Source organism: Spermophilus citellus, assembly GCF_964194105.1.
Source record: "Spermophilus citellus genome assembly, chromosome: 17".
Taxonomy (NCBI): Eukaryota; Metazoa; Chordata; class Mammalia; order Rodentia; family Sciuridae; genus Spermophilus; species Spermophilus citellus.
The window spans coordinates 26,344,386-26,368,912 of NC_138199.1; the positions used below are offsets into that span (position 1 = coordinate 26,344,386).

At 43.8% G+C, this 24,527-nt stretch overlaps 2 protein-coding genes across 2 annotated transcripts; one reads left to right on the forward strand and one right to left on the reverse strand.

Moving 5' to 3' along the window:
- Positions 1-220: 220 nt before the first annotated feature.
- On the reverse strand, positions 221-1,183 carry LOC308635643 (olfactory receptor 2T29-like; the record flags this gene model as incomplete). The annotated part of the gene is made up of 1 exon (XM_081270199.1): positions 221-1,183. The coding sequence occupies one exon, from the start codon at positions 1,181-1,183 to the stop codon at positions 221-223; it is 963 nt and encodes a 320-aa protein (XP_081126325.1).
- A 19,153-nt stretch (positions 1,184-20,336) lies between these two features.
- LOC308635640 (polypeptide N-acetylgalactosaminyltransferase 11-like) lies at positions 20,337-22,779 on the forward strand. Its single transcript, XM_081270195.1, is given in 2 exon segments — positions 20,337-21,896; positions 21,902-22,779. Coding segments are annotated over 2 exon segments (1,812 nt in total). The 5' UTR covers positions 20,337-20,543; the 3' UTR covers positions 22,361-22,779.
- The last annotated feature ends 1,748 nt before the right edge of the window (positions 22,780-24,527 follow it).

The window sequence follows — 24,527 nt, forward strand, 5'->3', positions numbered from 1 at the left end:
TATGAAACAGAAAGTGGTTGTCCACTTAGAAATATAACATGGATCCAGGGGAGTTGCATAAGGACTTTGAATGCACAAGGAGTGGACAGAGGAAGTTGATCCCTGAAAGGATGCTTATGAATGAGACACCATGACGTAGGAGTCCAGAGAGTGTCGAGGCAAGGAAATCTTGATCATCTGATGTGGAGAGAAGGAGAAGAAACTATGGTACCAAAATTCCCTATTTTATTGTTTCCCGGAAAAAAGGTCCCACACTCAACATTTTTCTCAGAGCCCCAGTAACATCTTTGTTCCTAAAACTGTAGATTAAGGGGTTCAGCACAGGTGTGAGTATGGTGTAAAAGACGGACACCACCATGTCCTTCTGCGGGGTGTGGTAGGAGCTGGGAAGCATATAGTTGTAGACAGCAGCACCATAGAAGAGCATGACCACCATCATGTGTGAGGAGCAGGTGGCCAGAGCCTTCCTCCTGCCCTCTGCAGAGTTCATCCTGTGGATGGTGAGGAGGATGCAGGAATAAGATACTGAAATGACTGTCACAGGGATGAGGAGCATAAGAACACAGCACAGGTACATGAGTGTCTCATAGAGCGAGGTGTCTGAGCAGGAGAGCTTCATCACGGCAGGGACTTCACAGAAGAAGTGATGGATCTTCCGGGATTTGCAGAATGGGAAGGTCATGGTGATAGAAGTCAGCATGAAGCCATCCACTGATCCTAGGAACCAGCAGCCAGATACCAAGAGGAGACACACCCTGTGGTTCATGAGCATAGGGTAACGAAGCGGATGGCAGATGGCCATGTAGCGGTCATAGGCCATAGCTGCCAGAAGGAAATGTTCTGAGCCTCCTAGTGTCACATAGAGGAACATCTGTATCCCACATTCAGGGACTGAGATGGTACTCACATCCAGCATCTGGTCCAGAAGCACCTTGGGCACAGTGATGGAGATGTACATCATGTCCATGAGGGACAGCTGGCTGATGAAGAAGTACATGGGAGTGTGGAGCTGGACATTGGAGTGTATCAGGAGGATTAGGAGAGCATTTCCGGACAAGGCCATCAAGAAAACCATAAAGATGGTCACACAAAGCAGAGATGGATGTTGGGATTGACTGAAGAGTCCCACCAGAATGAAATCTGTCCACCCTGTGTGATTGTTCATCCAGGTGGTGATGTCCATGAGGTTCCACCTGGACCACCAAAAAAGCTTGGGTAATGTCGTGGAGAAGGCTGAAATGAATGCCTATGAGCAGGCACACGTGTGTGCACCAGCCTGATTGTGCCAACCAGAGGATGTTCCAGGGGCTGCAGATCCCAGGAGGTGAAATGACCTATGATTCAACAAATTGTAAAACAACAAGTATTAAAGGGATTGGTAACTCACGAGATTGCCACAGTTCAGGGTCAAGAACTTCTTAATGGTAGTGATCGTTATCAACAAGTATTAGAAATTTGTGCCCCATATGACACAAATAGTGTAAGACAGAAAGTGAGGTCATTATTCCAAGGGTTCTTGTTATTGAAGGGCAAAGTATGTCCAAACCACCCAGTTTAAGGATCCAACTACTATATTAAAAACTGTTAGAGGCATATTTCATATAAGACATATTTAGAAAGTAATGGAAACATGATTTGGGGGAAATCTATTTCAAACATTCGAGGCTCCTCTTCTCACAGGATTGGGCCACACTTCAGGGTCCCTTGGCTGTATGAAGTAAGCCTTACTTCCCTTGGGCAGGACCCTGAGGTTCTTAGACCTCCAAAGGGCGTGTGGTGAGGGGCCCAGACTCTAGCTGGATCCAACATGGGTCCAGCTTCCCTGGATCCTCTGATCCTCTGTCTACTCTGCCTAAAAGGAGCACAAGAATAATATTTGGCTTTGCGTTTGGTGAAGATTAAAGCAGTGAAAATTCTTAGAATACTACCACTTGAAAAAGAACAAAGGCACAATCCTGTTAAAATATTAATGTGTATACTAATTGTTCTGATGAAGCTATCCTGAAGGTGGCTGTTAACATTATGGTATTGTGAGATACACTAATTCAGTTTCCCAATTTTAGTACCTACTTGTACCTTTAAGAATTTAGTATTCAAAGTAGGAAAGGAAATGACCCACAAATAAATGAAGCATACAGCTTATTAAAAATGGATTTGAAAATTTCTGTATGTCATATGAAAACTTATATTGTATAACCTTATATAAACTTTATACATTTTTATGAATATACTCACATGAACATATAAACAACTATCTGAGATATTTATTGTGAGACCCTGGCTAAGCACAGGTTCCTGGAAAAACTCATCTCTTTTCAGCATAGCCTAGACTCCTCCAAGTTCATCTTAAAGCTCTGCCACTTGCACTTAATATCAGATGGACAAGGATAGAATTTAGAGGTTATTCATCAGAAAAGCTTTGACTGTTTTCCAACATCATGTGCTTTATCGACTGCCACAATCAATTATCATGGAAACTGAGAAACAGAGAGTTAGCAGAACAATGGGGAAGCCTCAGGGGCAGCTCACTGTTGTCCACTCTGTCGTGATGCTCAGCTGCCTCCGTGTAGATGCTGGATGAAGATCAAGGGCTTGTAAACCTGGCCTGCACTTCAGGAGGTCACTATCAGTCCAAGCAGGGAAAATACCTAATTGAGATTCGAGGTGGGATTTTTAAATAGTGACAAAATAAAGTTAGGAACAGCGGTGGACATAAAATATACCTGGCCTTTCTCGAGGAAATCGATAATGGCTTCTTCCACATTTTTTTATTAAAGAGATTAAACCTTCTCAAATTTTCAATTTCTACATGGTGTGTATTATATTTTGATGCCCTTACCAACATGAAGAAACTAACATCTCCTCATTCTGGGGAGACTTTAGCATGGAGACATTTCAGGAAAACAATGACAAGTTTCAAGAACATTTCATTATCTTGTAATAATTCCCCAAACTAACTGTTACATTCAGCTCACCCATAGTCCAAAGTTCTGAAATGCTTGTGGAATAAGCAATACTGCAAATGAACTTGTTGCTTAATATAAATATCCAACAAACCTGAAGTACACTGCAGAAGACCGATGACAGACGAGTGTAGATTTCCTCTCTGTCAAATCCCACTCTGCTGGCAGATGAAGTCTGAGCGCGGTGGAGGAAACAGAGTTGCTGCCCCGTTTACCTCTGTGGACAAGGTGAATCAAGGACTGGAGTCCATCAGTCGGTGTGAAGACCTGGACAGTATTTGCTGAAAAGATGGAGGGAGAGAGGAGGCAGTGAGGGGAGGGAGGCACACTGGGACAATCTCTGCCACTGTCTTGGAGCCTCATGTAACAACCCCCAAGGACACCAGGGGGACCAGGGAACGTGGTGTGCAGCACACATGGGGCCTGTCTTGCCTGCTCACTTTTACTCTTCTCTAGGCAATTGCTTAAGTTTCATGGGAACAGCCTGGTACCTGCTCAACTTGGGGGACTGTTAACAGTACTGGTAGAAAAACACCCAGCCATCATTACAAGCCAGCAGCATCCAGGGATTGCTGACTGTGCTTCACCTTCTCCAGAGCCTCTGAGGTCCTGCTCATCTTATTGCAGACTGATAATCCAGCATCTCAGGGCATCTGCCTAACATCACACAAGTGACCTGAGAGAGGGCCATGTCCCACCCTAGGGTGCTCTGCTGCCTCAGCACCCTAGGAAAGCACCATGTTCCCTCTGCCATCCACATCCCAGATCTGGTCCACTCCACCATCCTTGTGCTTGGAGAAACATGAACATGCTCATGAGAATTGCTTCCAGCATTACTGTGACACCCCCTCCCCCCGGAGTCACCCCCACTTGAAGTAAAGATAGTCCTTCTCCCTCTGCAAAATTTCAGTCTTGGGACAATTAATTCAGCATCCTACTGCCATCCAAAACATTAAAAATAAATACATACTCTTATGTCCCTAAATAATTGGAAATAAAAATACATTTCTTAAGATGTTACAATTAAAAAAAAATACTACATGAAAGTTTTAAGATGCAAACACATTTCTTTTCTTCAGAAAAACAGATAATAGAGAAAAATGAGGAAATGCTGTCAGGACCTAATAGCATACTTCAACAGCAGGTGAGCAAGACCCTCACAGCAATGGCCCTGAGTTCCCAGTGCCACCTGCTTATCTGAACTCACCTTAGAGAATGATGTACCTCACCCAGATGGCCAGGGAGTGTGGCCTGGCTAAGTCACCAGGAAGAGGAGAATGACATTACCCCTGGTGTAGGTAGTCACAAGAGATTGGATGGGAGTTGCCTGTTCACAAATCCCTCTGGGACGTGGAGGACTTTGCAGTTAGAGCTAAGGAAGCAACAGAGCTCTCTGGCACAGTTCTGGATCATTCTCATACTGTTCTATATCTATATTCTATATCTGTATTTGTTAAACTCAAAACCTTTACCAATGTTAAATCATCTCAAATCCCACATTGTCTATAAGGTCTGATTGATGAAATGTATTAAGTCAGTTAAGACACAGCCTTAGTCCTTGTTCAGTGTATAAAAAAACTGTCCTAAGTGTGTGTATCTTCATTTAATCTCCCATAAAATTGTGCGATATATTGTTATCTCCCCATATATGGAAACTAATACTCAGAGTTCAATGGATGTGTCAAAAGCATCACCCCTGTCAGTGCTGTGGGGACCCGGAGGGGGGTCCTTCTAGCTGCTCCACCTGACTCTCTTAATCCCTGTTTGTGCTCCTTGTTTTCTGTCATTCAGTGATCATCTTGTTTGCTTTAGTGTTGCATTGAATTTTGATGTTTTTGCTTTTATTTTCAATACCGGCCTGCAGATTGTAGAATACTGAAAATACGACCAATTTAGTGGAAAATTTTTAATCAATTACCCAACCTCTGCCCTCCACCACCCACCAGACTCACATTATACTTTCCCTTCAAACTACAAACTGTTGAGTGTACACTACATCATAGTAGCTGGGATGAAACAGGCAGGAAGAAGCAAGCCCACTCTCTTGCATTTTGCAGCCAAATCCTTCTTAACTTTTTTCCTGTATATGTTCTGGAACAATGCTGATCATTTCCCCTGACATGGAGGTCTTGTGACAGCCTTGGTCCACAATGTCTGTTGGTCAGGCTGCCTCCTGAGCTACAACCACCTGACCTGCAGGGCTTCAGCCTGCAGATGGCTTATCCTGTCTCCTTGGCCACCTGGTTTCCTATAAGACTGTGAGTCGCAGCCCAGGGAGTATTCTCTAGGGTGGGAGGAAGAAAGAAGCTGCATGTTTTCTTCCTTTCTGAAGATAGTCTGTGGCAACTGGAGGCAACAGGGATTTCCCTGGGTTCCCACACCCAGAAAACAGTTTTGCAGTTCTGGCAGCACTGCAGGACATGAGCTCCCAGGGTTGCTATGGTGACCTCCCTGAGGCCTGGAAGTGCAGAGTCTCCTCCCCAGCTCAGCAGGGAGCACACAGCAGATAGCAGATGCAGAGGGAACACTCTGGGTTCCTGGCTGACACACTGGCTTCTACTCCACCATCCTCTAGGTCCTGGTTACTTTGTAGCCTAGCCCCTGCAGCAAATATCTTCAGAATGAAATAGATGGTGTTTGTTACTGTACTAACCCAATGTGGTCATTATGTATCGAATGATTTAGACTCCAATGCATTCCTTGCCTAAAGAGAAAGAGTTAGTCTGTGCTCAAATCCCTCATTTATAAAAAATAAAAATGCTTATATAGAAATCACTCCTAATATATTTTTCTTCAGGTAATTTACAACAGGGGAGTGATTCACAGCCTTGCCAGGGCTTGTTACTTCTATTTTTTTTTTTTTTAAGATAGCAATTCTCACTAGATGAGGATTCACTTATCGATCTTAGGATATACAACAAATCAATATTGAAACCCACATTGTACTTCAAGTTATAGAATTATAATTAGTTAATTAAAAATAAAATAAATAGGCCAGGTGTGGTGGCACAGGCCTGTAATCTCAGGGGCTTGGGAGGCTGAGGCAGGAGTATTGTGAGTTCAAAGCCAGCCTCAACTTAGCAAGACCCTAAACAACTCAGTGAGATCCTGTCTCTAAATAAAATATATAGAGTTCTGGATATGTGGCTCAGTGGTTAAGTGTCCTTAGGTTCAACCTCCAGTACCAAATAAATTTTTAAAAAATAGTAAAGCATATCATAAACTATAGTGTTCTATCTGAATTAGTGTAATGTACTTAATAACAATGATTTTAAAATTTCAATTTAACTTGCACTGTTACAAAAAATGTAAAAATGCACATATTAATGGGGTGCTATGTAATGTTTGACACATGTATACATTAGGCAATATTCATATTAAGCCAAAAATTTATTCCCTTAAACACTAATTGTTTCCTCATGGTAAAAACTTTCAAAATCCTTTATTCCAGTTTTTTTTAATGGACAGTATATTATTAATAACAATCATTTTTTAAAATCATGCTAATAGGACACAAGTACAAAAATGTAGATAGGAGCATTATTTGAAATTGCTAAAAACTGAAGACAACATATACATTCATCAACAATAGAAGGTATTAATAAATAATGGTACAGTTAGGCAATTTAATCCTACACATAAAAATCAATAAATCCATGGTACTTACAACAGGGATCAACTGCATAAAACACAGTAGTATAAAGCCAGGGAAAGCAGATCTCCAGAAACCACGCACAGTCACTGTGGGTGCCCACACACTTGATTGGCGTGGGGTGGGCACCTATGGTCAGGTATTCCAGGGCATAATAATAATTGTAATAATTCCAAAAACTAATTGTTACATTAAGTTCAAGGCAGCCCAGGGCACCTCCTCCTCAGGAAATTTGATTAAGAAGTTTCTCTTCCTCATCTTAAAAATGACATGAGAAAAGTCACAGGCTTCCAAAGGCTGTCAGAGGTCACATGGCTCTTCATTAGTTGAGTGGCAGTGGCTAGAACTCAGAGGGCAGCTAGGAATCCTCCCCTTTCACATCTCTATCTAAACCTCAGAGTCCATCTGCAACTTCAACAAAGACTTCCATTTTCCCTTGCACGTTGTTCTCCAGAGTGGAAGCACTTGTTAAAAAATAAGAAAACAGTAGCCAAGTAAAACCCCAGAAACTTGATGGAAGGGTGACCCAGGATGGACTTCCCAATGACACCAGCAACACAATAATAAGTGCAATGATACCAACCAGGCCCTGATGGTGTTAGGATGACTTAGAGTGCTGGTGTTCACTTGATCAGTTTTGTTCCTTTTAAGTATTTAGTTTAATCACATCTAGCAACCTAACTACCTTTAGACCAGCTCCTTTTTCTTCATAGATGACCCTTTTGACCCAATTCAGGCAAATTCCCCTAATAAAACCTGCAGGAGTGATGGTCAGCTAGAAACATAGTATGGAGCTGCCATGGTTGGCAGAGGCTGCTTTTCAGCCCTGATGAGGGTGCTCTGGTCCCAAAGCACCCAGCTTCCCTTCCTTGGTAGTAAATAAGGTGAGGTCAGGGTGCCACCTGGCATGACTGATGACCTCCGGACTCCTGTCACTTTCTTGCCTCTTAGTCAGAGATGATGTATGTTTTCCCACCTCCTTACGTTCCAGAAGCACTCGACACACAGGTTGTATTGGTCTTGAAAGCAACCGTGATCTAGTGCTGGTAGACTCACAGACCTGTCCTTGGCAGCATGCTACTTGGCAGGGAGGGCACAGACTAGTCACCAGTCCAAAATCATTTTACTGGCTTCCCTAGTTTCAAAGAAAAAAGCTTGGCTTGCTAGGCTGAGGCAGAACAATGTTAGCAAGGCTCTATACAACTTAGTGAGACCCTCTCCCCATAATTTAAAATAAAAAAGGGTTGGGGATGTGGTTTTGTGGTTAAGCACTCCTGGGTTCAGTCCCTGGTACCTAAATAAATAAATAAATAAATAAATTCAAAAGAAAATTGCTTAGACGTATAAATTTCCTAAATTCCCATCCTCCAAGACAGTTTTTGTAGTCAATGTAAATACAGTACACCACTGTCTACAGTAGTGTAAATTCCAAAGAATTATATATGAAGCCACTTTTATTTACATCCTGTAAAATTAGATGAACCTATTATCTCCCTGGACTTTAATATTAATGACTATTTTTCAGTAGTATTAAAACCACTGGTGTTTACACCATAAAGCTCACTTTTTAAAAGTTCGTTCTTTTTAGATATACATGACAGTAGAGTGTATTCTGACATATCATACATATACAGAGTATAACTTATTCTAATTAGGGCTCATTCTTGTGGTTGTACATGATGTGAAGAATCAAAGCTCTTTTAACATTGAGAAAACTATGCCCCTCTGTACTTATTGAGGCACAGTATCAGACTGCTGGGAGCACATGGCTATCACAGATCAGTGATGGCTTACAGAGCAGCCGAGAGTGAGGGAGCACTCCAGGGCTCTACAAGGTCTGAGGTCTGCACAGTGAGTCTCTGTTAAGGCTAAGGCTGGCACTTAGGTCTCACGGATATTACCTGTGAACCCAGGATGGAGGGAGGTTAGAAAAAGATGCTAGGTCAACTAAAGTGACAGTTTTCAATGGATTTCAAGAAGTAAAATACACTGAGATAAACAGGATAAATAAGCAGAGTGGAGGAGAAGCTCCAGGCAGGGGAGTGGGACTGAGGGAGGGGATCCACATTGGGCCCTGGGTCCCAAGGACAACAGACAGGAGAGATCAGGAGAGGAGAAGGGACAGAGGAGAGAAGCAGGCTCACTCCCAGGCACTCCCTCTTAGGTTTCCTCTCACGACCCTTCGGTGGCACCACCTTGACTGAACCAGGCAAATAATATATTATTTATATTAATAATATAAATGGAGCTAAAATCATACCCCAAAGCTTCTGAAAACTTGTAGTTTCCTCCAGTATTCTCTCCTCATATGTCTCCATCATGGCAGGGCAGGGAGCAGAAATGGCTGGCCACCCTCAAAATCCACATGAAGTCTAAGGGTTTTAATCCACTAACCATCCTGCAGGGACATGATATGTATAAGAAATGGCAGAAATAAAAGTTGGAGATGCCCTAAATACCAACTATTTAGTTTGAAAACGAATTAAGCACTTATTTTTCCTTCTCGGGATGCCATTTCTCCCCTAAAATAGTGCTGGGAGCCCAACATTCCATGTGCAGTGACTCCGCGAATGAATGAAGTTGAAGGACCAGGGGAAGCAGTTGTGCTAAAACTCAGCACTGCAGCCTCAACCTGTCCCAGGGAACCCTCTAGCCCTGCATTCCACTCAGAAAACCAGTAGAGTCCTCCCCTGGTATCCACAGCTTTGCTCAGGAACAGCTTCACCTGAGGTGCACCTGCAGGTGTTCAGCTGACTGGCTGAAAACACGCTGGGCATATGGACAATTGTCGTGCACTCTGAGTTAAGGAGATGTCAGGCTGCAGACCACTGAGGGGTGGGAGTTCCATGACTGACCAAGGCTAGTCAGCCCAGGGCTGCTGCAATCCCAGGGCAGAACAGCACACAGAGAAAAGTCACACAGCATCCAAGATGCAGGTACACACAAAGCAAAACACAGTGAATAGTGGGCAGGTGGAAAAAGTGAGCGTTTAGGAAAGTTCAAGTGGGAATCATGCAGGAGACAGCAGCAAGGATCAGCATCCACAGTGTTCCCTGGTCACCTTCCCAATGCAGAGTTCAGAAAACTTGGGCAGGGCAAGCCCTGTGCTTCACTCCTCAGCTCTCCAGTGAGTGAATCTACACCACAGCAGCCCAGTGAAGCTATCCCCATCCTAAAGCCAGGCAACTGGGTACATTTAGGAGGCAAGTAGGGAGTTACCTCAGCAGCTTCTTCACCTGAGGGAGCTGAGGTGAGCACCTGCTGTGTGACCTTCACCTGCTGAGCAAGCGTGGATCAGCTCCCTGGGGGAACTGAGGAACCTGCAGCCACCACTTGTCATCTATCCATCTACCCCATGCTTAGCCTGCACTCTGACCAGGCACCCACAGACCTAAGCTTCTCCAGAGGTTCACCTTTCTGACTTTTGTTGCTGTTGTGCTTTTGATTTGTTTTCCAAGTATATTGTAACTTTCCACTCACAAGAAACATGGGAGTTGCACATATTTGCCGTTTTTGAGGTGAAGCTATAAAATACTCCATCTTGGGGGCTGGGGTTGTAGTTCAGTCATAGAGTACTTGCCTAGCATATATGAGGCCCTGGGTTCAATCCCCAGTTCCACATGAAACTAAATAAACAAAATAAAGTTATTGTGTCCATCTACAACTAAAAAATATTAAAAAGAAAAAAAACCTCCATCTTTTTCAGGAGGATATGGCACATTTTTCAAAAGCAATTTTTTCCCAGTTTAAAATAATGTTTTCATATTTGATATTTATGAAGCCTCACTCTACAAAATAAATCTGAATTTAAGAAAGGCAGGATCATGCAGAATATACTCAGAACATAATCAGAGTAGGAACCCAGACAGGATTAAAGGTCCTATCTTTTCTCTCCTTCTTAGTCTGTAACCGCTTCTGTGTACCACCCCAAAGTTGCTTCAAGTACTCTTCAATACAATCAAGCATTCCCTTCAGTACCCTAATCAAGCAAGGGTAGGGACTCCACATGACTTCTCCATGCCACCTGGCAGACTTGTAATCCCATAGTAGGGTCACATGAAACCCATTCACCGTTTGTATCAGTCTCCTAGCTGTGTCCAACTTCACTCCATAAGCCCCAAAGTTCAAAGGAACTCCTGCCTGACATGTTAAAATCTGTGGTGAGCCGTTTCTTCAGACCGGTCGCCATTACAAGATGGCGCCGGCCTCGTTGTGGTCTGTGACAAACAACTCCTTCTTTGGGAGAGTTGGCACTTGGTTCTTTGACACCCTATGAGAAAGCTCCACGTGGCAGCTTCACATTGGGTGTTCGGATACTTTATTAAGGCTGGGAGGGGCTTCCGGGAAAGGAAGAACTCTGCAGAGCCTGAATAAACAGCTGTAAGAAGATTCCCGGTGTTGCGTCTTCCTTGCGGGCAAGGGGGTCGCGACAAGTGGTGCCGAGACCCGGGAAAATCAAAACTTGCAAGTCGTCAGAGGTGGTGCACTGAACAGTCCCGGTAAGTGGGACCCCACAGTCCCGGTGAGTGGGACCCGATAGTCCCGGTGGGCGGGACCTGATAGTCCCGGTTAGTGGGACCCGCGACCAAAGCGGAATCAGCTCCTCTACTAAGAAAGAGAGAGCCTCATATTTTATTGCAGCTGCACTGTGTACTTTCACTTTTGTTTTCTGTGTTTCTTTTGTTGCTGTGTCCTGTTTTATTTGGCTACTGTCTGAAAAGATCAGCACTCCAGGCGCTAGACACTCCCTTACTAGTTTTTCACACAAATATGTAACAAGGCCTCTGGCCTTGAGCTGGGCTTCACAGTGCTGAGTACATTTCTAAGATAAGGGAGTTACTAACTGGGCTCCATGGTAACAGCTGGCAGGAGGAGGAACTGGAAAGGGAGATAGAGGAACTGGAGGGTCGAATGAAGAAGTCAAGATTTAAAGCATCTACGGCCCCGATCCCTGTTGCGCTCCCTCCTTATAACCCCGATTGGAACGAGGACAACCCCAGAAGGCAGGGGGGGTGTTCAGTGGCAGCCTAAGATATCCCAAACTTTTCCAGTAATTGAAAACCTGGATGCCGATGGACAGCCGGCCAGAGTGTATGTTTCTTTAGCCTTTAAGGACATTAAACAACTAAAGGAGGCAATTACTAATTACAGACCCCATGCCCCCTTTACATTGACTCTCTTCGAGTTTTTCTCTGCCAATCAGCTGACACCTAGTGACTGGCAACAACTTTGCAGGGCTGTATTGTCCGGAGGGATTTTGTTGTTGTTGTTGTTGTTGTTGTTGTTGTGGAAAAGTGAAAATCAAGAGAGGTGTCGTGAGCTAGCCTGAGTCAATCAGGACGCCGGCTTCCCACAGTGTAACCTTGAAATTTTAACAGGCTCAGGACAATATGCTATCATAAATCAGCAAATTAATTATGGTCCTGGGGTCTATGCTCAGATAGCTACAGCAGCGAGCGTAATTCCAAGTTTGATGCTCAGGGACGCCCACTGCAGCCGGGAAACGGGAACAGGGGCCCACCCCGGGCCCCGGAAGCCAGAGTGTACGGGGCGGTCCAGAGACAGAACAAGCTGCTACCGCAGTAAGATCTTGGCCAGGCGGGGAAAAATGCAGACAAAATCAAACAAAATGCAATCGGCTAGGAAACCTTGGGGAACTTTTGCCTCCAAAATGAGCAGCGGACTCCATGTTGCTTGCATCACCATGGTAACCATGGGGTGCCTAGCCAGAAGAGCGGCTTCCTGGTCCCACCTCCCACACTTTTGGGGGCTGCCGATTGGTTCTTCCACAGTCACTCAGACAGGACTTCTAGTCCCGCCTTCCAGCCACTGACCTGTTTTGCTGTGTTTCAGATTTCTACCGGAGCTACTCAGAGCCTATATTTTTGAAACATGCCTGCCTATCAATGCTAACAAAAGATATCTTTTTCAGACAAAATTTAATTCCACAGCTTTCTATGTTACAGTCCTAAATTTAAGCTAGTTCCAAGTTAAATAACCTGACTTTTCTCTGTAGTTGTGTTACTAAATAATGTTCTATTGATGAGAGATATCAAATATGCTTCTTTATATTTTACCTTTAATTTTGGAGGTTATGAGGATACATTTGCTTGCCACAGGAACAAGCCGGCAAAGTTCCTGTGATGACCAAAAAATCCTTATTTTCATTGCTAACTATAAAAATAAAAATGTATACTCAAGGATCTTATTTCAGTACATCAAGTGACGTCACATAGAAGAGTGCACTCCTAGTTAAAAATAAATTAACATGGATCCAAATATTTTAAGACCACGTGGTTACATAAAGTTAATACAATTATAAGTTAAGTTCTTATTCTTAATATATATTTTTTAGATATTTAAATAACCTATATTTGTTAATCTATAAATTAATTAGCACATGCCTAATTGATTAATTAATATATATTTGCCTAATTGTTTTTCTTCAACAGAAAACCCATAATTTATGTTTTATATTTACATTTATCAGATACTCTGCCTTTTCAGTTACAGATATTTGAGATAAATGTGTTTACTGTAAATTTGCTTTTAAGTGAAAATGCAATCACGTAGTTTCTCCTTCTCAAAGTTACTGTTTAAACTCATAAGATGATAAATTATTATAATTATTTCTACAAAATATCTAAGGGTTTTAACTATATTTTCATTGATATTTCTTATCAAAGTATAATAATTTGTTTATAGATCCTAAGGTTTTCAGAAATTGTTCCAAAGTGTATTTTTTTTTAAAGAACGAGATGTTCCAACAAAGACAAAGCACACATGGATCCTAAGAAGAAGAAAGAAATCATCTTTGGGTAAAATAAGGTCTTTATATTCATTTCCCTAAGTAAAAAAGATTTTTATATTGTTATCTAACCAGATGATATAAAAGGTTAGAACGAAAAAAAAAAAAAAAAAAAAAAAAAACAACAAAAAACCGAGGGGAGATTTTCATATACTAAACTGACTATAATTAATTTAAGGGTATTTCAGTTTATTTTCCTCATTTAACCATACTAATGTGAGCTAAAATTTTGTCCATATTTTGACATGACAAACACCTATTGGAATGTGAGTTTATTTCTTTACAGAAAGATCCTTGTTGCCTAACAATTCTTACTGTTTAAGATAGGGATTAATTTTGGTAAATAAATTCACATTGTTGATTAAACATTAAGTATATTAAACTACTAACTTAAACCCCTGTATGACCTTTTGAGAGGAGGCCCCTCACCCACCTCCCTGCGAAAACCTACTCCAAAAGCCTTGAAGGCACTCAGGTTAATAGAAACAGCCTTACAAGAGATGCAGGTTACCCAGATAGATTATTCTATACCCCTATCATTTATAATCCTGCCATCAAAATTAACTCCTACTGGAGTGTTTTGACAGACTAGTCCCATCTATTGGGTCCATTTACCTGCTTCTAACTCTCGGGTGATAACTCCCTTTTATGAACTGGTGATAAATCTGCTCTGGAAAGCCAAATATTTGGGTGATGCACTATTTAAAAAGACTCTTGACATTCTCATTCAACCTTATACCCAAGATATGATTTTAAAATTACAACAAAAACATGATCTTTGGTGTCTTTTTCTTTGTACTTTCAAAGGTAAAATTGATAATCACTTTCCCCGACATAAACTTCTAGAAGGCCTTAAGAGATGTCCTATCATTTTTCCTAAAATTATTAAAAGAGAGCCTATTTCGGGAGCTCAAACTGTTTATACAGACGGAGCAAAAAGGGGGGTTTGCTGTTGTTTTTGATGGATCTCACGTAATTCGACACCCTGTTCCTAAACTGTCTGCCCAAAGATCAGAAGTTCAGGCTCTAATTATGGCCCTTAAACCATACAATTCCATCCCACTTAATGTGTATACTGATAATCTCTATGTTGCCAATTTAGCCTTAGTTATTGAAACAGCCCCTTATATTGGCAGGCAATCTACTATTATGGAACAATTACAAACAGTTCAGCTCCTTGTTTGGGCTAGACGAGATCCTTTATTCATTGGACATATCCAAGGACACTCAGAGCTCCCTGGGCCTCTGGCGGAGGATAATGCTAAAGCAGATGCTGCCACTCATAATATGGGCCTAGTATACACTATAACCAAGTATGATGAGGCCTCACAACTCCATGCTAAATTCCATCTAAATTCACAATCTTTACGCTTCCGCACAGGATGCTCGCGTGATCAAGCTTTACAAATTGTCTCCCTGTGCCCAGTATGTGCTCCATTTCTTCATTTTCCCAGTTTGGGTGTTAATCCTAGAGGCTTACACCCCAATGATATCTGACAAACTGATGTTACCCACTTCCCTAGTTTTGGTAAGCTGTCTTTTGTACATGTTTCTATTGATACATACTTTGGCTATATCTTTGTTACATTACACACTGGAGAAAAGGCCAAAGATGTTATTGGACATCTCTTAACAGCTTTCTCTTGCATGGGCAGTCCACGTTGTCTCAAAACAGACAATGGACCCACATATATAAGCCAAACAATTCAACGGTTCTGCACCCAATGGGAGATTGAACACAAAACAGGTATTCCTTATAACCCCCAGGGACAAGCTATTGTGGAACGAGCCCATCAACATTTAAAAATTTATCTACAAAAAATAAAGGAGGGGAAAATATATAGATGCTGCCAGGGACCTAAGGCCTATTATTGTGCCTCCTGGGGATGTGAAACCTCTAGTAATGGGTATTGACTTAAGAATTCACCTAGGAATGACTATGCCCATTTCTGGCAAACAAATATTACTATTCAGTTTACTTCCAATGGAAGACAACAACCAGATTGGACTTAAGGATATCTCTGGGGGCTGAGTATTTACACCCCCGGACAGTACAATCCTGGCCTGCTTTTTCGGCTCAAATTGACCACAGAACAGCCTACTGGAAGTCTAATAGGACCTAATCAGGTGCTCGGAGACCAAAAGGCCCCATCTGGACCCAAGCAGCCCATAGCCCCAACAGTAAAACCTTCCCCCAGCGGTCAAACAAAAACTATGGGCTATCAAACCTTTGATTATGCCCCTGAGCCCATATACCCTGGAACTGGAGATCGCCTTCTTAATTTGGTCCAAGGAGCCTTCTTCGCTCTCAATGCCACTAATCCTAACAGGACCCAAGATTGCTGGCTATACTTGACCTCCAGGCCGCCCTATTATGAGGGGGTAGCAATACTGTCTAATTTATCCTCTAATACCACTACAGATCCTAAATGTTATTCTCTGCCCAGCTGTAAGTTAACTATCACGGAGGTCATGGGACAAGGGGTTTGCTTGGGAAAGGTACCGCTTTCACACCAACATCTCTACAACATCACCCGACCAATAAATCAATCTCAATCTGATTATTTGTGGGGTCCCAAAGGGTCCTATTTTGCTTGCAATACTGGGTTAACTCCCTGTGTTTCCATGGCAGTCTTAAATACAACTACTGATTTCTGTGTGTTGGTACAACTATGGCCGAGGATATCTTATCATGGGTCAGACTACACCCTGGGACACCTTGAGGGACATACTCGGCTTCCCAGAGAACCCATAACTATGACTATTGCCCTCCTATTGGGCATAGGTGGAATAACAGCTGGAATAGGAACCGGGACAGCCGCCTATGTCCAGGGAGGTCAATTACTAAATTTACAAATGGCTATGAATGAGGATTTAACAGCCATGGCCAAGTCTATTACTGCTTTGGAAAAGTCCCTCACTTCCCTCTCAGAAGTTGTGTTACAATATAGGAGGGGACTAGATTTATTATTCCCAAGGGAAGGAGGACTATGTGTAGCCTTAAAGGACCAGTGTTGTTTTTATGCAGATCACACTGGGGTAATCCGTGAAACTATGGAAAAGGTCACGGAAAGATTGGCTAAAAGACAAAAGGAGTTTGAAGCACAACAAGGATGGTTTGAACAATGGTTTAAAAATACCCCATGGCTGACTCCTTTGATGTCCACTGTAATGGGACCGCTTTTCGGTCTCCTTCTTGTAGCTGCTGTAGGCCCCTGCCTTGTCAAGAGAATGACACAATTTATTAAAGACCAAATTAACATTCTGACTTCTAAGCCAATACAGGTCCATTATCAACGCCTACAAACCAAAGATGATCTTACTGAAGTTTGTCTCCGACCAATTCGAAGATGATTTTTCTACAATGATTCCTGCTTCATGCCTTTCTCCTTTTGCCCCCTTTTCTTCCTTATTTTTATTATTCCTCTCCTCTGACTCTATGCCCTGTTGAACCGGAACCAATTAAAGACCTAATAATGACTGGCTGAATAGATACCACTAAACGCCTTGGCAACAACGAGCTGATCTTGTAGTACCCAGAGACGGGCAACTTTCACGCTTGCACTGCAACCTAAGACAGGGGAATGGGGCCTCCCCAGAGACGGGTAAGCACTGTAAGGGCAGTGAACGACCTAAGACAGGGGCTACTTGATTCCCTTTGACGTGCCACAAACAAAAGAGGGGGAACTTCTGGCACGGACTCCCCCCGGCCCCCAGGGCTTGGATCCAGCCCTGGTTTCTTGTTGTGCACGTCAAAGAGGCCAGCTCACAAGGCCTTGAGGCAGCTCACCAGGCCTTGAAGGACTTGTGGTGTCTGTTTTCATATTATTCAGCCTATAACGGTCATGTGGGAACGTCTTGACCTGCTTGGGTCCGATAAGGTTCCTGGTTGAAGGCTTGGTATGAGTTAACAAGAACTTTCTGTCTCCCCCCGCCCTTGCTCCCGCCTACTGGTAACTTTCCATTCTATCTGCAAGAAATATATAAGTATGTGCTGAGCCATACTATGCAGCCACTTCTGCACAGTGGGATAGGACCTCTACTCTCGCCTGTGTTGTTTTTAGAAAACAAAAGGGGGAACTGTGGTGAGCCGTTTCTTCAGACCGGTCGCCATTACAAGATGGCGCCGGCCTCGTTGTGGTCTGTGACAAACAACTCCTTCTTTGGGAGAGTTGGCACTTGGTTCTTTGACACCCTATGAGAAAGCTCCACGTGGCAGCTTCACATTGGGTGTTCGGATACTTTATTAAGGCTGGGAGGGGCTTCCGGGAAAGGAAGAACTCTGCAGAGCCTGAATAAACAGCTGTAAGAAGATTCCCGGTGTTGCGTCTTCCTTGCGGGCAAGGGGGTCGCGACAAAAATCAAAACAGCTTCCCACCGTCTCTTCTGATTCTGCGTGAGTGGCCAACCACACAGACACCACCGGGCTGTGTGGAGGAGACCAGGGGCAGGTGTAGACCACAACTGCAAAGGGCATCGGGCTACAGCTGCAGCCCAGCTGCCCTCCTTGCTTCTGACTGTGTGATCTCAGGGGAGACACTAACATCACTGTCCTTTCTCAGAATCCAGTCAAGCAGCCTGGGTACTCTGTGTTTGTGAATCTCAAGACACATTCTATTCCCACATCCAAGCTTGGTCTAAGCCTTCTTTTGGAGTGGGGTAAACCTCCTTCCCCATCACCCTCCACCCTCCGGGCTCAGAGTCCTACCTTCAAGATCTGTCTCCTTGTTACCTAAATTGAAATGGAGAGGGGTGGGAGGCCGCTCTTGGTACCCACAGTGGGCGGGACATGTGCACTTCCCAGCATGGTGAGGTACTGACACTGGGCTTGCATTTCAAAGATGAAAACCAAGCCTGAGCCTAAGTTGCAGGAAATGGCAAGTGCCCAACAGCATAGAAGAGCAGCAGAGCAGTAGTGGCATGGCGAGGTGAGCTGGCTGAACTGTGGAGACCTCAATGCCAAAGGCATGTCTGGGAGAAGTGTCAGGCTTCTTAATAAACAGTGCTGGGGAAACTGGAGATGCAACGGTGGAAGAATGAAACTAGATCTCTGTCGCTCAGCAGGCACAAAAGTCAACTCAAAGTGGATCAAAGACCTAGGAATTAGACCAGAAACTCTGAAATTGCCAGGAGAAAACATAGAGGCAACATACTGTATACCAACTTCCTCAACAGCACCCCTAAAGCTCAGGAAATAATGCCAGGAGTTCATAAATGGGATGACATCCAATTAGAAAAGCTTCTGCACTACAAAGGAATCAAGAGAGAAGCAAGAACCTAGAGAGGGGAAGAAATATTTACCAACTACAGCTTAATATTCAAAACATATAAAGAACTCAAACAATTTAACACCAAAATACAGATAATTTGATCAATAAATTGGCAAATGAACTAAACAGATGCTTGTCAAAAGAAGAAATAATAAATGTCAAGCAATATTCACCATTTTTAGTAGTCAGAGCAATGAAGATCAAAACTACATTGAGATTTCATCTCATTCCAGTTAGAATGGCAATCATCAAGAATACAAATAATATAAATGCTGGTGAGGATGTGGAAAAAAGGTTAGTAGGATTGTATATTAACTAGTACAACCATCATGGAAATGAGCATGGAGGATCCTCAAAAGCAGTGGTCTGACCCAGCTATACCACTCCTTGGTACTTATCCTAAAGAATTAAAGTCAGTTTACTGCAGCAATATATGCATAGTTCTGTGTATAGCAGCACAATTCACAATAAGTTATGGAACCACCCAGATGCTTGCCCAAAGATGAATGGATAAAGAAATTGTGATATATATATATATATATATATATATATATATATATATATATACACACACACACACACACATACATACACACATACACAATGGAGTTCTACCCAGCAACAAGGAAGTAGATGGAACAGGAGAACATCATGCTAAGGGAATAAGCCAGACTCAGAAAGTCCAGGTTTGCATATTTTCTCTCATATGTGAAAGTTAGAGAGAAAAAATGGGGAAAATGAAAGCAGAAGGGAGACCAGTACCATAGAGGATGGGGATTGGAGGAGGGAAAGAGGGAAAGGGGAAGCACAGGGGAATGAAGTATAATCATAATTCCTTAATACATATATTTTTAAAAATTAATAAACAGAATCCACGAGCATGCTACTTTATAGAACACACAAAATTAATAGAAAAATGTATATAACTTAAAAGATTGGCAAATATACAAACAAAAATATAAGAAATCTGGAAGTGGTATAATTTCACAAGAGTAAAATTTTAAGAATATCTACTTACTAAGATAATGGGGGTGGTTTCATATTTAAAAATGCCCAAATAAAATGAAGTTACATGCTTCCAGAATTTTAAAAGGATTATAATTCAATTTTGGACATATGAAGAAAATTGTTTTAAAATACAGCATATTTGTACATAATGCTGTATTTTAAAACAATTTTGGATTTTGTTTGAGAAAATGTCTTAATGAAAACGGAGAGCTGAAGTGAATGATCAGTTATACTTGTTCCATCCTCTTTATTTGTGACTTTGCCTATTCACCAGAATTTGTCACCTTGAGATCAAAACATTTCTGCGGCTGTCCACAGACATGCACTGCTGCTGTAGAAACTTTGTCACCAGATGTGCATGTTCCCAGCTGTGTAGGAAATTGTGCTCCGCCTTCCCAATCAGCTGTCATGCTATAAAGAAGTGTTTCCTGTGGTGCTTCTGTGTGATGCTTTTCATGTTTCTGTGCTTTGCTAGTGGACAAGTTTGCTGTTCAAAGTGGTCTCCAGGCATAGGCCTGAGTTTGTCTCATGTGATTGGAAACAAGGAAACTATATGCAGCTTGTGGAGCTAGTGTGAGCTAGCTCAGCCTCCCTCAGGTGTGGTGCTGAGCTCAACAAGTTCAGTGCTGGTGGCGCCGGCGGTCTCTCGGCCGAGGCTGCAGCGCGGAGACCGCACGAACCCGCGTCAGCCTCCGCATCCCGCTCGGCCGCCCTCCTGGGCCCCGTGGCCCTGGGCTGTGGCGGGAGGGAAGATGCCGCAGCCCGAGCGTCGGAAGGCCGCGGCCCTGGGCTGCGCGCATCGCGGAAACTGAAAATGGCCCTTCAGCTATGCTAGGTCTATAATGGGAAGTGTCACACTTCGATATTTCTGTTATGGGTGCCTTTTTACATCTGCGACCTGGACAGTTTTGCTCTTTGTTTACTTTAACTTCAGTGAAGTGACTCAGCCACTTAAGAATGTGCCCATCAAGGGGTCTGGTCCCCACGGACCATTTCCCAAAAAATTCTACCCCCGTTTCACACGAGGTCCAAGCCGAGTGTTAGAGCCACAGTTCAAAGCAAATAGAATTGGTGATGTGCTGGGTAATCACATTGAAGATCCAGAAAAAGACCACCTGAAATTCTCTTCTGAGTTGGGCATGATTTTCAATGAACGTGATCAGGAGCTGAGAGACTTGGGCTATCAGAAACATGCCTTTAATATGCTCATTAGCAACTGCCTGGGCTACCGCAGAGATGTGCCGGACACCAGGGATGCCGCATGTAAAAAAAAATCTTACCCATTGGACCTGCCAGTTGCTAGTGTTGTCATCTGTTTCTACAATGAAGCTTTCTCTGCCCTGCTGCGGACAGTGCACAGTGTGGTGGACCGCACACCCGCACACCTTCTGCATGAGGTCATCCTTGTGGACGACAACAGCGACTTCGATGATTTAAAAGGAGAATTAGATGAGTATGTACAAAAATACCTCCCTGGAAAAATTAAAATCATAAGAAATACAAAGCGTGAGGGATTGATTCGAGGACGGATAATTGGTGCAGCGCAGGCCACAGGAGAAGTGCTTGTGTTCCTGGACAGCCACTGTGAAGTGAATGTGATGTGGCTGCAGCCCTTGCTGGCAGTCATCCATGGGGACCCGCACACCATGGTGTGCCCAGTGATTGACATCATCAGTGCCGACACGCTTGCCTACAGCTCGTCTCCAGTGGTGCGCAGAGGGTTCAACTGGGGCCTGCATTTCAAGTGGGACCTGGTCCCCCTTGCTGAGCTGGGTGGGGCAGACGGAGCCACTGCACCAATAAGGTCACCTACCATGGCAGGGGGACTGTTTGCCATGAACAGACAGTACTTCAATGAGCTTGGACAGTACTACAGTGGCATGGATATCTGGGGAGGAGAAAATTTGGAAATATCATTTCGGATCTGGATGTGTGGCGGTAAGCTCTTCATCATCCCTTGCTCCAGAATAGGACACATTTTCCGAAAAAGGCGGCCCTATGGGTCTCCTAAAGGCCAGGACAGCATGACACACAACTCTCTGCGGCTGGCACACGTCTGGCTGGACGAGTACAAGGAGCAGTATTTCTCCTTGAGGCCTGATCTGAAGACCAAAAGCTATGGAAATATCAGTGAGCGGGTTGAGCTGAGGAAGAGGCTGGGCTGTCAGTCATTCAGGTGGTACTTGGATCATGTCTACAGATACCTGGGCCCAACGCCAGGCCCCAGCAGCCCATTTTCATCAACAGAGGACCCAAGCGGCCCCGGGTCCTGCAGCGTGGCAGGCTCTACCACTTCCAGACCAATAAATGTCTGGTGGCCCAGGGCTGCCCCAGCCAGAAGGGCAGCCTGGTCGTGCTGCAGGCCTGCGACTACCGGGACCCGACGCAGATCTGGATTTACAATGAAGAGCACGAGTTGGTTTTAAATAACCTCCTTTGTCTAGACATGTCGGAGACCCGCTCCTCAGACCCGCCTCGGCTCATGAAGTGTCACGGGTCGGGTGGATCCCAGCAGTGGACCTTTGGGAAAAATAACTGGCTGTACCAGGTGTCCGTCGGACAGTGCCTGAGTGTGGTGGACACCCTGGGTCCCAAGGGCTCCGTAGCCATGGCCATCTGTGATGGCTCCTCCTCACAGCAGTGGCACCTGGAAGGGTGAGGGGTGCCACCCAGTCTGCCAGCCCAGCCCTGGGTTCCGGCTGGTGGGGATCCTGGAGAGGGCGGCCATCTGCAGGCAACCAGGAATCTCCACTGAGACGTCGCGGCCCCTCTGAGCCGCTCTCAAGGAATTTGTTGCACATGGAGGGCACACAGGGCTGAGCCCGGCGGGTGACATTCTGTTCCTGTTGGTTTGTGCTTCTCTCGCCCCTTGGTGATGGAACTTATGATTTCCTGTCTTACAGGACCTCATTCTGTTATCATTTAATATGTTTTAAATCATTTGAAGAAGTTGGTTGAATCCACAATGATTTTTAACTTTGGAAGGCATTTATAATATTTAAGAGGCAGTCAACTATTATAAATTATTTTGATGACTTATGACACTATCCACATTTAAAATAAAGGATCTTTTTGGTTATTTAACAACAACAAAAAAAAGTTAAGTGCTAACTGACTCAGTGAGGTCACGGTGCTCTGTCATCATGAGTGTATCAAATGTGTAAGTCCATAAAGGGAAACACAGGAAGCAGATGGAGATGCCGTGATCAGAGGCAGCCAGGCACTTAAGCCTGTGTTTGCCTTGGGGTGATGACTCTTTATTCACTAATTCAGTGTGCTCAATGACTGTATTGAACATAAACATAACATATAACAAGAACCAACCATACATCATAAAAGTGGGTCTGTTTCAAACATGACGTGCAAAAATATCTTGTGATAAGGTGTAAACACTTGTCACAAGAATCTTGTAAACAGTACTCCTGGAGTACTTTTTAAAGGATATGAAGTCACCTGACAATTCTGTCTCCTATTGTTTTACAGGAAAATCTGGAAAGCATGGGAAATGATCCGGCTGGATGTGGAACCGAGGATACTCACTGTAGATCCTTGATCCACCCTTTACTCCAGATGCCCACAGAGGGAAAGCAGCAACCACAACCCTCACAAAAGGAGCTGGGTGACTCCCAGGCGAGGTCTCTGATCTACAGGTAGTGATGGCCTCCATCATAGAGCACCTTAAGGGGAATTCATCCTGTCCCTGCTGGGTGAGGAGTTAGCCTAGGCTGAGAGTGACCCTAATGTCTTTGGGGAGCACTCCTTGGACTCTGGGTCTGGTCCAGCTCTCTGACACAGCTTTTCTGGCCCCTGTGTGTCCTGCCTTGTGAGCAAAATGGTCTTCTGAGAAACTTTCCCTCCCAGGAGCTCCCATCTCACTTAGTCACACTTAAAATAATAACCTTAAGAATTATTTCTAAGAAATAAAATGACTTGATTTGCCAAATGCTTTTCTTTAGATAAGATTTTTTGCTAATTCTTTATCTGAGCAACAGTCACACTTGAAACCACCAGCTCAGTTTCCTTCACCTTCTCTAGGGTGAAGTGAGTGTGAGATGAACTGATACTCAAGCACAGGTGATGTTGGAATGGCTGCAGCAGATTGTCTTGTGACACTTGCAGGCTTTCTCACCCTGGATTCTGCTTCAAGGAAAGGGCTAAGTTTGTTTGGCTAAACTTTTTAAAAAAATATTTTCCTCTCCATTCTTTAAAAATAACCCAAACAGTTAGTTATCACATTTGCAATATGGAATTTTTTTTTTCCTTCAGATTGAGATTTCATCTCATTCCAGTCAGAATGCCAGTCATCAAGAATACAAATAATAGAAAGGAAGGAAGTTGGAAAAAACATGGCGGCAGGAAAGGAGTGAGCCACCCTGTGCCCCGTGCCGCCAGATCCTCAGATCTCGCCTAGTCGGAATACTACATCTCTAAGAGGACCCCTATCTATCTGCTCTCTGTAGAAATCACCAGAGCTGTGACCCCATGCAGGGCTCCGGGCCTCAGCATTCGAGTAGGAAGCCTGGCATTAGAGCAGGACCCAAAACCCAAAGTTCCAGTCCAGGCAAAACTGGGTGAGCACCTTAGGAGAATCACATATCAACACATCTGCAGATCGCCAAGACTTCACTCCACTCCCACACAAGTCACTCAGCTGCTACCTACCCATAGCACAATACCATGGCCTGGCTCTCCCCATCTCACCAGGTTCCCTCACCTCACCAGACACTCTGGCACTGAAAGCAGGCCGCCGCCATCTTGACTCAACATTCTCGCCATTTGGCTGGGGGCAGTGCCCAGATTGGATCTCCAGGGGCCAGGTACCATTT